This window comes from Furipterus horrens, unplaced genomic scaffold (assembly GCF_987537825.1).
Source record: "Furipterus horrens unplaced genomic scaffold, mFurHor1.1.pri manual_scaffold_3, whole genome shotgun sequence".
Taxonomy (NCBI): Eukaryota; Metazoa; Chordata; class Mammalia; order Chiroptera; family Furipteridae; genus Furipterus; species Furipterus horrens.
The window spans coordinates 154,839,404-154,856,860 of NW_028327173.1; the positions used below are offsets into that span (position 1 = coordinate 154,839,404).

General features: G+C 35.4%; 1 protein-coding gene across 1 annotated transcript in view; it reads right to left on the reverse strand.

Annotated features, from left to right (window-relative positions):
• FAM227B (family with sequence similarity 227 member B) overlaps window positions 1-17,457 on the reverse strand; it is a 194,036-nt gene that overhangs the window by 148,144 nt on the left and 28,435 nt on the right. Inside the window, exons 7-9 of the mRNA XM_090270582.1 lie at window positions 16,884-16,985; window positions 15,432-15,558; window positions 8,092-8,229 (exon numbers count right to left, since the gene is read on the reverse strand). Coding sequence (XP_090126708.1) covers window positions 8,092-8,229; window positions 15,432-15,558; window positions 16,884-16,985 — 367 coding nt within the window. The remainder of the gene's footprint in view (window positions 1-8,091; window positions 8,230-15,431; window positions 15,559-16,883; window positions 16,986-17,457) is intronic.

A 17,457-nucleotide genomic window follows, 5' to 3' on the forward strand; every position in this document is an offset into this window, starting at 1 on the left:
CCTTTGTCCTCCAGCTTGCTGATTTGATCCTCTGCTTCATCTAGCCTGCTTTTGATACCTTCTACTATGTTCTTCAATTTAGAAATTGTATTCTTCATTTCCTCCTCACTCTTATTGATAGTTTCTATGTCCTTTTTTATGCTGGTGTAGTTCATAGTAAGTTCCTTGTAGCTTCCCTGGAGCTCCTGGAGTTCTTTCTGAGCTCATTGAGCTTCCTTATAACCATCATTTTGAACTCAATCTGATAGTTTTCTTGCCTCTATTTCATTTAGCCCTCTTTGTAGGGATTCCTTCTTTCCTTTTGATTTTGAGTTTTTTCTTTGTGTCCCCATTTTATGTGACTCTTGCTGTTTGCTTATGCATCTTCAATTGGTCTGTTTTAACTCCCTGTCTTCATTGTGTGGCCTTCTGTGGTATAATACCTGTGGGATTCAGTGGTGCTGTCTTCTTGATTTCATAAACTGATGCTCTTGAGATGCTGTTTATGCCATTTATGTGGGCTCTCTGGTTGGTCTCAATTTTTTGTCTCTAAAAAAAGAGTTTTCAGACGCTAGTACAAGTGGTGGGAAACCAATCATAACCCAATGTTCTCAAAGAGTTGAGAAAATAAAATTTAGCATTCAGGAAGGCCAAGGCAAGCTAAATTTTTAGGCCAGCATAAAACAGAGGGGTAGATGAAATCAGAGAGCATCCTGGGGATGTTCAGAGGGTTATCCTTGAATCTTTGCCTGAGGTTGGTGAAGAACCACAGGAAGGAGTGGGCAGAACAATGCCTGGGGTTTAAACAAAGCTCATGTTTCAGACAACCAGATGGGAAGCCTCCTGTACACTGAGCATGGGGTAGAATACTAAGAAAGGTATTGCCTCAGTAGAGGAGAAGGAAGGTAGGTCTAGAAAAAAAGACTTATTTGGTTCCATCCAATGAAGCTTTAAAGCAATCCTTAAATGGATCAGAATATTTATAAGCAACTGGATTGCATCCCCCAAAAAAACTCAAAAATATTTAAAGGAATAAAATAAAGATTTACACAAAACTACAAGATTCACTGAAGAAGGAATTGATCATTTGACTATTACTCTATTTATTAGAAAAATCAAATTTTTAGTCAAAGTCCTTTCCACAGAAAAAATATTAGGCCCTCAGGAATTCTACCAAATATGTAAGAAAGAATAAATATCAATTTTACACTAACTCTTTCAGAAAAAAGAAGTAGAGGAAGCATTAAACTTATTACTAAAGTGAGATAAGATAGTACAGGAAAGAAAATAAATTTTTAGAAAATAGGATGCAGAAGTACATGAAACGTTAATGTGATGGCCAAAGGGGAATACAAGAATTGGTTAACATTTGAAAATCAATCAATGTAATTAAGTATATTAAAAGACTAAAAAAGAAAACCAGTAAGTTCATCTAAATAGGTGCTTAAAAAGCATTTGTAAAGGTCCTACAAATATTTATGGTAAAAAACAAAAACAAAATCTTGTGACAAGCTAGGAAGAGAATAAAACTACCTGATAAAAGACATTTATAATAACCTACAGTCAAAGTTTGTCTAAAAATAAGTAACCAAACATTTCCCTCTAAGATCAAGGATCTTACTTTCACCAGTTTAATTCAATATTTTCTTAAAGATCCTAGACATAGGCAAGTAAAATAAATAAAAGGTATACACACACACACACACACACACACACACACACACATATATATATAATACACTAGAAATAAAGAAGTAAAATGCTCTTTATTGTCAGATGACATAACTGTCCATGCAGAAAATCCTAAGAAATTTTAAAAGTGTATTAGAACTAATAAGCAAATTTAGATTGCATAATATAAGATCAATATAAAATTTTTTCTATAGTGATTTTTATATACTAGCAGTGAGCAATCAGAGATTGAATACATACCATGTACAATATCATTTGGGAGAGGGGTCGGTGGGGAGAGCAATGGGGGAAAGTTGGGACAACTGTAATAGAAAAAAGAAGATGTCAATGGTCCCTGAATTTATCTATGAATTAATCATCATTCCAATCTAAATTATAGAGTATATACTTTAAAAACTGACACAGATTTTAAAATTTATTTGTAAATTAAAAATATCTAGATTAGCCAAATATTATTTTTTAAACAAGAACAAAGTTGGAAGACTTATAGGACCTGACAAGATAGATATACTATAAAACTACAGTTGTCAGGGAGTTTGCTATCAACATCAGTAGAACGGATTACAGAGTACAGACATAGACCAATAAACATATGGTCAATTGATTTTTTGACGAAGGTTCTAAGGCAATTCAATGGGCAAAGGATAATCTTTTCAATAAAAAGCTCTGGAACAATACGGAAAGAAATTATCCTCATTGCTTAATTCTCATAATTTGTAAAAATTACTCAAAATAAATTAGAGACCTAAATGTAAGAGCTACAACTATAAGCTATAAACTTATACACTATAAAATCTCTAGAAGGAAATATAGGAGATAATCTTGGTGCAATTGTGTTTTACAAAATATTTTTAAATAGGACACACAAAAAAAGCACAAACTATGTTAGAACAAAATTAAAACTGGATTTTGCCAATTATAAATTTCTACTCTTCAAGGCACTAATATAAAATGAAAAGGCAAGCCACAAACTGCCAGAGAATATCTGTAAAGTATATATCTGTTAAAGAATTTGTGTCTAGAATATGTAAATAACTCTTAAAATAATTTAAGAAGACAAATGACCCAAATAAAAATAGTCAAAATACTTGCGCAGACTTTAGCAAAGAAGCTATAGATAAATAAGCACATAAAAAGAAACTCATCATTTTTAGTCATTAGAAAAATTAAAATAAAACCTAACTAAAAACCAGTACATAACATACAAGAATGTTATATTTAAAAGACCATGCCAAGTGTTAGTGAGGAAGTGGAGTAACTACAAAATTCAGATATTTTCTTAAAATGTTATACATACACCTATCATACTACCTAGCCATCCCATTAGCAGATGTTTACCAAAGGGAAATAATGTTCACAGCAGCTTTATTTATAATAGCTAAATACTGGAAACAATGCAGATGTTCACCAACAGGTGAATGAGTAAACAAATTGTGGTATATTCTTACTATGGATTATAGACTACTATTCAAAAATACAGGGGAACAGACTTCTGGCCAAGATGGAGGCCTAGACTAACATGCTCCGTCTCCCTCTACAACTAAGAAGGAATACAACTACTGCAAAACCAGAAATAACCAGAAGTTCCAGAAGATAAATGGAAGTTCAATGTATGAAGTTATAAAGTGGTGTTCATCCAGACTGGTAGGAGGGGCGAAGCCAGGGTGGAGAGGTCAAGCTGTGCTTTCGGCAGTGGCAGCAGCGGTGACAATGGCAGGACAGCAATAAGCACAGACAACAGTATTTAAGGAGAGGTGAGAAGTGCCTGGGGAGCACCCTTGGCTGCAGACCAGACCCGTCAGCTTGAGATTCCAAAGCCAGGGAAGGCAGACCTCCATTGCCTTGGACTGTGAGGCCCAGATGGGTTGGCAACGGAGGAGGAGGTTCCCAGTCTCTCAGCAGAGAGTGAATGGAAGGAACCCATCTTGGACTCCCACTCCCGCAAAAATGCCACAGCATGGTGAGAAAGGTCACCCAGTTGTGACGAGTGCACAGGGCTCCACCCCCTATAGCGTAGGAGGTGTGACAGCCCTGCCCAGAAAGCAAAGTTAAACACAAAACTGTCAGAATGGCACAGATCATGATAGAGATCCTGGTGACACAGCTGACCAGTCAGCAAATATCTAATCTAATGGACCAGCAGATAGATAATCTTTCTGAGGCTCAGTTCAGAGCTTTGGTTATAAAAATGCTTAGAGACATAACAGCAGATCTTAAACAAGACAGGGAAGGAATGAAGGCTAGTCCTGTTGAAATGAATGAAAACACATACGAAACTAGTGGTGAGGGAAAGAAAACCAGGGATCAAATCAACAAATCGGAACATAGAAAAGGAACAAACAGTCGACCAGTGCAGAAAGAGGAAACGAAAAGTGAGGAAAATTAGGAGAGGCTCAGAAACTTTTCAGACAGTTATAAACAGGCCAACATCCAAATCATAGAGTTGCCAGAAAGTGAAGAAGAAAAAGTAGAAAGTAAAAAATTATGTGAAAAAATAATGAAGCTGAACTTCCCGAACTTGGGGAAGGAAATAGATTTACAGGTCCAGGAAGCACAGAGAGTTCCAAAAAAACTGGACCCAAGGAGAGCCACAGCAAGACACATTATAATCCAAATGTCAAAAATTAAGGATAAAGGGAGAATCTTAAAAGCAGCAAGAGAGAAGAAGAGAGTTACATACAAAGGGGTCCCAAAAGGCTATCAGTTAATTTCTCAAAAGAAACTCTGCAACAAGGGACTGGCAAGAAATATTCAAAGTAATGAAAAGCAGAAACCTACAACCAGTGAAGGTTTACTCTATCCAGTGAAGCTGTCATTCAGAATAGAAAGGCAGAGAAAGTGCTTCCAGGACAAAATAAATCTGAAGGAGTTCATCAGATCCAAACCACTGTTTTATGAAATATTATTAAAGGGACTTGTTTAGGAGAAAGAGGATCAAAACTATGAACATTAAAATGAAAACTGTATCACACCAACAACAGAAGCTAGGGGACCGAAACAAAGGCAAACTAAGTAGGCAACGAGAGTGGAAAAAGAATTCTAGGTATGGGGAACATTATGGGGGGAGGTCAGCAGGGAGGGGAAAGTGGGGAGAGGGAGGGAGATGGTACAGGAATTTAGAAGCATAGTAGGAGGGAGTGGAGTATACAGGAGGAGGTTGAGAAGAACTATATGCACAACCAATGCGCATGGACTAAGTGGGGGACAATTTGTGGGATGGTTGTCACTGGGTGGAGGGGAGCAGAGGGAAAAGAAATTGGGACAACTGTAACAGCATAATCAATAAAGCATATTTTAAAAAATAAAGGAGAACAAGCTATTATTAATGCATGCAACAACATGAGTGAATCATAAAATAATTACATGGAATGGAGTGAAAAATGCCAGACAAAATATACTACGTACTCTATGGTTCCATTTACATAAAATTCTACAAAATGCAAATAATCTGTAGTGACCAAAATCACACAAATGATTTACTTTCTGGGGACTAAGTGAGAAGGAGAAAGTACAAAAAAAAAAGTAGAACTTTTGAGAATGGTGGATATGTTCCCTATCATGAAAGTTGTGATGGTTTTACAGGTTTACACATATGTCAACTCATCAAATTTTACATTTTAATATATGTGGTTTTATTGTACAGCAGTTAGACCTTAATAAAGCTGAAATAAACCATGTAGTTATTTAAAGAAAATTAACACTATATAATGTGAGGTTATTATTCATATAGATCTTTGAATATATATGACAATTAGATGAAGGACAAAGAGGAAGTTACCATATTTTTCACACTATAAGACACGCCTGACCATAAGATGCACCTAGGTTTAGAGGAGGAAAACAAGAAAAAAAAATATTCTGAACCAAATGGTGTACTAAAATATTTAATATAATATAACAGAATAATTTTTCAACCATGTAAAGTGAACAGCATTCAACAGTGGTATTAATAATCATCACTGTCATTAACAAATGAGGAGAGACTTTAAGGTTCAAGAACTCTTCTAGTTTTCTGAGAACCCATCATCACTAGTGTCAGAATTTATGGTGGCTTTTAATAACAGACATTGGGCGAATTAGGAGGTAACACTAGTTGTAACAGTCACTGGGAGTATCATTATCCTCACTATAGGTTCTGGAGGACTACCCACTGTTCCTGTTATGGCTAGGGATACCCATTAATCCCCTCTGTGCCTGTGTTACTACTAGAATAGTGACCCCACCATAACTCCCTTTATATACTAAAAACTTCAGCAATAATGGCTGCTCACCTAGTTACTGCTGGCTTCCTCACACAGAAATCTGGTGTGCACTGGAAACAGTATGCAGGTAGACAGGACAGCTGTAGCATCTAACTGAGCTAGTAGCCAGCTGAGAACATGTTACTTCAGCTCTACCCATCTGCCTCCCATGATTGGCAGAGCTTAAGACACAGTGATTGGTGATTGGAGGTGGTTCTACTGACACAGACCCCACCCACTGTCAAAGACAATTGACAACTGGCACTGTGCCTCATACAATTATTAGCCTCAGCTGATTTGACAGGTCAGTGGTTATAGCTGGGAGTGTCAGGCAGCTCTCTGCACTCTCCCAGGTCCCAGGTGATGGGCAGAGGTGGACAGCAACTGACCAGACGCCCTGAGATTCAGCAGTAAAGTGGGACATTTAAGCTTCCTCGGGGGTTTCGCGTGGGCCTATTGCTTCCCCTTCTAACAGCTATCGCCACCGCTGACAAGTCAGGTAATATACATCACAGTTTCTGATGCAATATTTGCTCCATAAGATGCACAGACATTTGCCCCCAGTTTTGGGGAAAAAAAAAGTGTGTCTTATGGAGCAAAAAATACAGCATATACTATACTGCCATAAGTTCTGCATTTTTAGTGCAGTTAGACAGTATTAACTTTAAGTAGTGTTTTGATAATCTAAGGATGCATTTTGTAATCATTAAGGCAACCTCAAAACTTATCTCTTTCCTTCTCTCTCTTTCTCTCTCTTTCTCCCCTTCTCCCTCCCTCCCTCGATCCCTCCCTTCCTTCCAACCCTTAAAAATGTAAAAACCATTCTCAGGACACATAAAAACAGGCTACAGGCCTGATATGGTCCATAGAATATAGGTTGCTGATCCTTGATACAGAATATCTGAGTGATACTAATGAACACCTTGATATAATTAAGATTTATAAAACAACTGCAGAATGTACATTCTTCTCAAGTGCACATAAAATGTTCACCAATAGAGACCATGCACTGCAGCATAAAGCAAAAGCAAGTCTCAATACATTACAGCATAAAGTAAATTTTAATACATTGCAAAGACTCATGTAGAATATATTTTCAGATTGCAATTATTTTTAAATTAGAAATCAGTAACTATAAGATATCTAGAAAACATCCAGATATCAGGATGCTATCTATGGGGATAAGGGTGGGGAAAATCACAGCATGAATCCAAAGAGGAGCAATTTATTAATTTTAGAAACAGAAATTAACTGAAGAACAGCTTTCAGAAGAGTAGGTTGAGTAGGTCAGTTCCTGCATCCTCTGGTCTCTGTCAAGGAGAAGGTTGGGAGGTAATTCCCTTGACATTAGTGGTTTTCACTTTGCCTGCACATTGAAATCATCTAGTTGGCTTTAACAAATCCTGAGCCAGAGGTTCTGATTTAATGAGTCAGAAATGAGGGCTGAGCACCAGAATTATGTTTTGTATTAAAAATATGGTTTAAACAAGAGAGAAATAAACTTGCCTTAAGTGCTTATTAATCTAGAGTAACTGAGAAGTTTGCTGCAGGAATTTGGCATGTAGCTCAAGGAACAGAAAAGAGTACAAAAATTTGTTCAAGTGAGTTAATATTTCAAGTAGCCTGTAAATGGACTGTTAATAAATAGGCAATTGGAAAAAACAAAATACTGGAATACAACTACCTTCACTGTAACAAAATAAATTCAAAGTGAATTAAAATGTTAAATAAAGCATGGAAATAACAAATACTAGAAAAAGAAGGTAGATGTTTTCATAATATTAGATGAAACCTGACAAGCATGCCACAAAATTGAAACTCTAAAGGAAACTATTTAAACTTACTGAAAAAAATTAAAGTTACCTATGGACAAAAGACATTATTAACCAGTTAGCAATATAGCTAAAAAGTAAGACTATTTGTAGTGTAACTGGAAAGTTCCTAAAAATCAATATAATAATAAAATAGACAAAATGAGGAAAAGACTTAAACACATATAACTTGTATAAAGAAAAACTAAAATGTAAAGCAATATTCAAACTACTATATAATCAATGTACAAATCAACTGTTATTTGAAGATACCACAGAATAAATGATTATAATGAAAATTCTGATAAATAACTCAGCACACTTGATTTTGGCTATTTCTTTCTTCAATTTGTGATGAATTTACTTACAATTTGATATGCATTCTTGGCTTCTTGCTAGCCTCTCCTTTATAGATTTTGAAGGTGCTCTTTTGGTACCATGTATGGTCATTGTGTACAGTTCTTTCAGTTTCCAGTGAGTCCAAAAGCCTTTTTGAGGTTTCAACCCTGTTAATAAAAAAGATCATACAGTTATTTAAAGAAATTAGGATTTTGAAAATATCTTTCTAATTTTTCAAAGCATTTTTTATGAGTATTATAAATCTTATTCTTAAAACAGTCCTGTGAGGATTGTCAATCTCAAGTTTCTAATGAGGGAAATTCTGTACAGAAATATTAATGTCTTCTTATATAAACCAGTGAATTAGAAAACAGCTAAAGCTCAATATGTATTATTCTGACTCATAGACACACACTAAGTTCATATGTGAACACAGAAGGTAAATTTTTGAAAAACTTGGAAAGGACCTAAATGTCCAACAACAGTGCACCCAAACAGTGGATTTCAAGTATCCATTAAAGTTATCTTGTAAATATCTGTTAACATAGAAAGGCAAGACTTCCGGCCAAGATGGAGGCTTAGACGGACATGCTCGGTCTCCCTCTACAACTAGAGAGGAATACAACTACTTCAAAACAAAGGATAACTAGAAATTCCAGAAAATAAAACTACACGGAAGCCAAACGTATGAAGTTATAAACCAGCGGTGCCCTTTGGGCAGGTAAGAAGAGCGAAAGGGGGCGGTGCTGTTTGCGGTCGCACCAGGGACAGCGGCAGGGAGAGCAATCTCAGCTGCAGTCGAACCCCGGCAGCTTGCGACCGACCACAACGCTGGGAAAAGCAGCCACCGCATCACCTCGAACAGTGAGGCCCAGAGGGCGGGAGGACGGATCCCGGTCTCCTAGCGGAATAACTGTGTGAATCCATCTTGGACCCCCGCCCTCACACAAAGCGCCACAGCGCGGCGAAAAAGGTTGCGGATCGCCACCGGTCACTGGGTTGTGATGAGTACACAGGCACTGCCCCCTATAGCCGCCCCAAGAAAACAAAATGCATCTGTCAAAATGAGGCAGACAACTATAGAAATCCCAGTGGCACAGCTCACCAGGCAACAGATGAAGAACCTGACAGGTAAACAAATAAGAAACCTGTCAGAGGCTCAGTTCAGGGCCATTGTTATCAGGTGGCTTACAGAATTAACAAAAGATCTGGAAAAAGAGGAGAAAGAATTAAAAAACACTCATACTGAAAGGAACAAAACCACATACGAGACAGATGGTGAGGAAATAAAATCCAGAGTTCAAATCAACAAACCAGAACATAGAGAAGGAACAAGCAGTCAACCAGTGCAGAGAGAGGAAACGGGAAGCAAGGAAAATGATGAGAGGATCAGAAACCTCTGGGACAGCTATAAGAGATCGAATATACGGATTATCGGATTGCCAGAGGGCGAAGAAGAAGAACTAGAAATTGAAAAATTAAGTGAAAATATAATAAAGCAGAACTTCCCAAACTTGGGGAAGGAAATAGACTTACAGGTCCAGGAAGCACAGAGAGTTCCAAAACAACTGGACCCAGGGAGAACCACTCCAAGACACATTATAATCAAATTGGCAAAAATTTAAAGAGAGAATCTTAAAAGCAGCAAGAGAGAAGAAAAGAATCATGTACAAAGGGGTCCCAATTAGACTATCAGCTGACTTCTCATGGGAGACCCTGCAGGCAAGAAGGGACTGGCAAGAAATATTCAAAGTAATGAAAATCCAAAACCTACAGTCAACGAACACTCTATCCAGCGAAATTGTCATTCAGGATAGAAGGACAGAGAAAGTGCTTCCAGGACAAAATAAAACTGAAGGAGTTCATCAGATCCAAACCACTGTTATATGAGATGTTAAAGGGACTGGTTTAGAAAAAGGAGGATCAAAACTATGAACACTAAAATGAAAACTGCATCACAAGAACCAACAACAGAAGCTAGGGAATTGAAACAAAGGCAAACTAAATAGGCAATGAGAGTGGAAAAAGAACTATAGGTATGGGGAGCATATTGGGGGGAGGTCTGCAGGGAAGGGGAAGGGGGAGAGGGAGGGAGATGGTATAGGAATTAAGAAGCATAGTAGGAGGGAATGGAATAGACAGAGAGAGGTTGAGAAGAACTATATGCACAACCAATGGACATGTACTAAAAGGGGGGGACAAGGGGAGGGAGGGGGGCCACCGGGTGGAGGGGAGCAGAGGGAAGGGAAATTGGAACAAATGTAACACTGTAATCAATAAAACACATTAAAAATAAAAAAAAAAAAACAAAAAGAAAACATAGAAAGGCATTCATAATATGTTTTTATGTGAAGAACAATTTTACCTTATATGTAATGTGGCTAACAGACTAAATGTTAACACAATTGCTTCTGAGCACAGGTAATAATTGTTTTCAGTATTTCCTTATCTGTATCTCCTGTTATTTAAAAAATAATTTTAAGACTCAATTATAGTACCCCAAAAGTAATAAAATATATTTCATTTAAAAAGTTCCACTTGTAAGGTTGAATAATGCATTTAACCACACTAAACATTTGTATCCTGAGCAAGAAATATAAAAACAGTATATTTCTTTGTGTACTACATATGGTTGTTCTGAAGGTTATTGAGATCATGTATATTAAAGTACTCAGTAAATGAGAAATATGAGCTAATATTATCACTGTACATCAACATATTCATAAATATAGCCAATATTTTCTCAGTAGTGAGTGTTCAGTGAAGATAATTTGTTATATTCACCTATCAAATTTTCTAAGTGTTTTTTAATTGAATCACCACTTATTTTACATTAGTTGTCACTAGGTAAAATCAAATGTTCAATTGGATTAACTTGAATGCTTCTTGATAGACTGTTTTAAAATATAGTGTATTAATAGAAAATTTGGGGCATAGTAAGACAAAGAGATCAGATGATTAACATCAAAAGGATAGTTTATTACTCACAGCTTCCAAGAGGAAGGGACACCCCATGCCATGGGAGGCCACATAGGGAAGCACAGGGGTTGGTCAGGAGGCAGAGGAAAAGGCGAAGCTGCGGCTGAGAGCCTTTATTGTGATCTCCATGGGAAGAAATGGGTGAGGCAGGGTAAACAGGTTTATGACTGGCCAGTCTGAATAATTTCAGTGGCTCTGGGCACAGGTGCTGTCCCCAGTTTTCTGATACCTGATCCTGGGATGATTAGAGCAAGTAGATAGTAGCCCAGAATGAGAGCCCAATAAAGGAGGTGGTTACGGTGTGCGCTCTGGATCCGCTGGCTTGTATTTGAAAAGCATGCTCATGGTGAGTAGTTTAATATCTCCAGGAATTTGCTAAACCTGGGAGGGGCAGTCCTTCCACAGTCAGCAAAGACCCAGATGTTAAGGCATCAGAATACAGGAAACAAAGGAAATGGTTAGTGCAGTTTAGTGTTGAATAATCCTTCTATTTTTGGAATAAACCCTACTACTTAGTTATGTATAGCGATAACATACAACAAACACTTTTGAAGCCCTGCTATTTACTAAACAATGTATTTGACACAAGGGACCCGAAGTTCAATTCAACTTAGTCCCTGCCTGACATCAAGGCAGCTGTAAAATTATTTGGCACAGTACCTGACCTGGTCTATAGTAAGCCTTTAATACAAATTAGTTTCTCTGTTGCTTCTTTTCTAAATTAACCACTGGTTGAGCTCTGACTAGATCACAACATTTACAAATAGGAAATTCAAATTAGTAACTAAACATGAACTCATAAAAAAATAGCATTAATATAAGGGCCATAACATCCAAATACAGTGTGTTCTATATCTTTAGCTTTGAAAAAATTTAAATTTTAATGCTTTACAGCTTTATTGAGATATAATTGATATATAACATTGTGTAAGTTTAAGATTTGATTTGATAAGACACATACTGTAACACTTACATACTGCAAAATGATTACCACCATAGTGTTAACTAACACTTCTATCATGTCACATTTCTTTTCTATGGTGAGAACATTTAACTTACATTCTTAGCAACTTTCAAGTATATAATATAGTATTATTAACTTTAATTACCATGCTGTACATTAAATCTAAAACTTATACATCTATCATTGGAAGTTTGTATTCTTTGACCAACATTTCTCCATTTCTTTCACACACCAACCCTCAGTAACCACCAAACTACTCTGTTCCTATAAATTTATTTTTTTATATAACATATAAGTGATATCATACAGAATTTGTTTTCCTGTCTGACTTATTTCACATAGCATAGTGTCCTCAAGGTCCAATCATATTGTTAGAAATGGCAGATTTCCTTCTTTCTCATAGTTGAATAATATTCCATTGTCTATCCATACCTGTCTTCTTTATTCATTTATTAACCGATAGTCACTCACGTTGTTTCTGTACCTTGGCTATGGTGAAATAGAAGTATAGATATCTCTTTGAGCTCCTATTTTCATTTCTTTTGGATATATACCCAGCAGTGGGATCATGGGACCATACGGTAGTTCTATTTTTAATTTTTTGAGGGACCTACATTTTGTTTTTCAGCAACACCAATTTATATTCCTACAAACAGTGCACAAGAGTTCTCTTTTCTCCACATCCACACCAATACCAGTTACTTGTTGTCTTTTGATAATGACCACTTTAACAGGCATAAGGCAATACTGCACTTTGGTTTTGATTTGCATTTCCCTGATGATTAATGACGTTGAGCACCTTTTCATTTACCTGTTGGCTATCTGTATGTCTACTGTGGAAAAATGTCTATTCGGTTCCTCTGTTCATTTTTTAATCAGCTTTTTTTGCTATTGAGTTGTATGAGTTTCTTTTGAATATTAACTACTTATAAGACATATGAATTAAAAATATATTACATAAGTTGCTTTTTCATTTTGTTGATGGTTTCCTTTGCTGTGCAGAAGTTTTAGTTTGATGCAGTTACACTTATAAATTTTTGCTTTTCTTTCTTGGACTTCTGATGTCATATTCAAAAACTTGCCAAGGAAAATGTTAAAACAATTTGCCCCTATGTTTTTTTACATCAGTTTTATAGTTTACTTGTTATGTTTTGTCTTTAATCCATTTCAAGTCAATATTTGTGAGTGGTATAAAAAAAAGTAGTCCAATTTCATTCTTCTACATGTGGTTATCCAGTTTTCTCAACACCATTTACTTAAGAGATTATCCTTTTCCCATTGAGCATTTTTGGCTCCCTTACCGACCATTAGTTGACTATATTTGTGAGGGTATATTACTGGGCTCTTAATTTTGTTCCATTGGTCTATGTGTCCATTTTTATGTCAGTGACATACTATTTTGAATACTATAGCTTTGTAGTATAATTTGGAATCAGGAAGTGTGATACTTCCAATTTTGTTTTTTTCTCTGGATTGCTTTGACTATTCAGGATCTTTTGTGGTTCTATATATAAATTTTAGGATTTTTTTGTTCTATTTCTGTGAAAAATGCCATTGGAATTTTGATAGCAATTGCATTGAATCTATAGATGGCTTTGGGTAGTATGGACATTTTAATAATGTTAATTCTTCCAATCCATGAACAAGGTATATAAGATGCTTCCATTTATTAGTACTTCCTCAGTTTCTTTCTTCAGTGTTCTATAGTTTTCTGAGTATAGGTCTTTTACCTCCTTGGTTAAATTTATTTCTAGGTACTTTATTTTTCTTTTTGCCATATTAAATGGGAATTTTCCTCTAGTTTCTCTTTCTGGTAGTTTATTGTTGATGTACAAAAATGTCATTGATTTCTGAATATTGACTTTGTATCCCACTACTTGCTAAATTCATTTATCAGGTCGAGTAGTTTTTTGGTGAAAACTATAAGGTTTTTTATGTACACTATCATGTCATCTGCAAATAGCGACAATTCTATTTCCTCCTTCCCAATTTGGATGCTTTTCATTTCTTTTTTATTTTTTGTCTGACCACTGTGGTTAGAACTTCCAGTCTAAGACCCATTAGTAGATGAGTGGATCAAAGACTGATTTAGTTACACAATGGAATATTATGCAGCAGAAAGAAAGAAAGAACTACTACCTATTGCAAAGGCTTGTATGGAACTGGAAAATATTATGCTAAGTGAAATAAGCCAGTCAGTGAAAGACAAATACCATATGATCTCCTTTATAATAGGAATCTAATGAACAAAATAAACTAATGGGCAAAATAGAACCAGACACATGGAAACATGGAACAGACTGACAGTGGCCAGAGGGGATGGCAGAGGAGGATACTGGTGGAAAGAAGGGGAAGAGACTAGTCAAAGAACATGTATGAATGACCAAGGGGCATGGACAACAGTGTGGGAATTGACTGTGGGAGCGGGGTGTGGGCTGAGCAGAGGAGGGCAAAGGGGGAAAAATTGGGACAACTGTAATAAAATAAACAAGATTAAAAGGGAAAAAAAGAAAGGGTTTAATTACTAAGGAGAGACACAAAACAGTTTTAAAAATCAATCAAGATTTGAACCAAAAGATTTACAAGAAACACTACTTAAAAACTGTCAAGAGCCCTGATCAGTGTGACTTGGTTGGGTGTCATCCTGCAAAGCAAAAGGTCACTGATTCAATTCCCAGTCAGGGCCCATGCTTGGGCTGTGGGTTCAGGGCATGCTGGAGAGGCAACTGATTGCTGTTTCTCTCCCTCTCTTTCTCTCTCCCTTCCCATCTCTCTAGTAAATAAATAAGTAAATAAATAAACAAATAAGTAAATAAATAAATAAAATATTTTTAAAAAATAAAGAAAATCATCAATAGCTTCTAGTAGTCGATAATAGTATAAATGTCTTAGAAAAAAATGTTGGAAAAGTCATTCCCAGAAAATGTAACTGTACCTTAGTTTAAAACCCAAGTACCTAAATCTCTGGCTAAATACTCTAGAATAGAATTTTCCTTCCATTTAGCCTTTTAGTCCTACCACCTATACTTACAAGCACATCATGATTTAAAAAACAAGTTTCTTTAATTAATGATTGTATGCTCTATGAGGAACTCAATTGGCTCTAGAATTTACCCAATACTATTAGTTATAAATATTATTCCAAAAATCAGCTTAAAATATTTATCTTCCAAATATAAAGTGTATAAGGCATGACTTATTTCTGTAGCAATTCAGTTTTCTGTAATAATTTCACTGCCTATAAAATTATGATTCATTTTAGTATTATAAATTTTCAAAAGAAAATTGTTATTATTTCAAAACATAGGCATTCAGATGGCATGTTTTGTAAGGCAAAGAACTACCCTTTTTTTTTTTGACTGGAGAAAAAATCCAAAAGTTTTAGGTACCAAAATAATAATCAATACTTCAGTGACAGAGTCATACCTGACAACCAAAGAGAAATGTTATTCCCTAGATCTTCTTTAAATTCATCATTAAAGAGATCATTGGATTCTGGAAATGCTTCCTGGAATGTTGCATAGATAGCTTGTGCCAAACAATCAGGATACACCTACAAAAAATAGTTATATTAGAATAATTTTTTATTTCATATAACATATCTCATCTAGCAAAGAAATTATTATTAAATTTGTAAAGTATGCATGTCCTTTTTTTGGTAATAGCTTGCTTTTGGCCATTTATTATTTCTTTGTAAATCTAATTCAGGAACATAAAGAAGAGTTAGGTAAGATAAATCAGATGAGCCATTAGTAACAAAACCCTCACTTATTTGAATGAGTTAAAAATAATGGTAATTGGTCAATGAGAGATGAGTCTCCACTCCCACTTAAATAGCTCTGAAGGGGATAAACTTGTAGGAAGTGCCTGGTTCTCAAGCAAAGAAAGATTATCACCTCTAGACAATATAATTACCCGAAGTCCTAATCATTTGCTAACATTTTCCTGTAAAAAAAAAAAATCAATATTAGCAGAGAAAATTCTAGTCTATCTTTGAGTGCATCCTTGTTCTACAAAAGGATAATTTTTGAGTCATGGATATGATCATCCTCTATCTGACAGACAACCAGTTATAAAACTGAGAGACTGAATGTCTTAACAAGATCCCCCGGGTAATTAATTAGTAGCAGATTCCAACATGAAGCCTAATCTCATTCTAAGTCCACTATTGGTTTCCTTCTTTCACACAGTATGTATGTGTTTGTGAATAAGACAGGTAAAGATTGAGCATAAATATTTGGCAATGTAGGTTTGTTTGTGAAGATCATTCAACTATTTTTATTTTAGGTTTCTTTTACCTGTGGCAGGGGGAACATTTACTGACTCAAAATACTTCTGTATTTCTGATTTACAGTTGTTAACACAATGAAGTATGTGAATGTGGCTTTTGCTTTGAAATACTAGATGTTTAAATTTAAAAATACCCAATAAGGTTCCTACCACCTTCATTTGATATTACTCAAGAACAAAAAGTTATTTTAATCAACGCTACTCATGAGCTAATATCCCAGGAAAGTAAACAAACATTTGATTCATAAGTTTGTCCATTGTTCTTTACTGTAGCAAGAACTTAGTCCTAACTTATAATAAAAGCTTTCAAGTCTTCTTAGATAATAAACAGATACATTGTACAGAAAAAGAAAACTGATAAATAATTTTGTAGATAAATATAAAAGAACAAAAATATACATAGGGTAAGTAAACAGTTTCCAAATTATTAATATACAAGCAAAATATCTATATCACACTAAGGAGATTCTGTAAAACTTTTAGTCAAGGAATAAAACATTCTGGAGTGGGGTACATAAGTAAAATAACTGTTTTTCTATTTCATTAGCTCCAAAAGTAATTAGCATAATAGCTCATTTCTATGTTTACCTGAAAGAATGTATCCTTTCGACTTAGAGGTATGCTCATGAAAAGTGTCACGTAACTTTCTGAAATTCTATCAAACAAGAAATCTTGATTTTCTTCGTGAGGCTTAAAAAATAAAAGATATATGAAATTAAAATAATTATATTACAATTAAAAATTGGAATTTGTTTGGTTAATGTCAGTACCTTTATCTATTTTTAAAGAGCAGATCAGTTGCTAAAGTGGAATGAGCATGGGTTTTGGCATCACGCAGACTGGAATCTAAATGCAGGCTGTTATTAGCTGCATTACCTTGAGTAAGTCTTAGCTTCCTCATTTGTCAATTATCAATAATATATACATATCTTAAAGTAGTATCTTAAAATTAAATAAGAACAAGGATCATATTTTATGTGAGGTATGTATATTTCTAGCCTTTAGCACAGTGCCTAGCACATAGATGCTTGATGAATTAATGAAGGTTCTTTCATAGTAGTTGGCATGAAGAAGGCAATCAATGACTTAGCTACCTTCTATTGTTCTTTAAGCATTCCAATTCTTTCATTACCAGTAACTCAGCATGAAATTAAAGTAATTA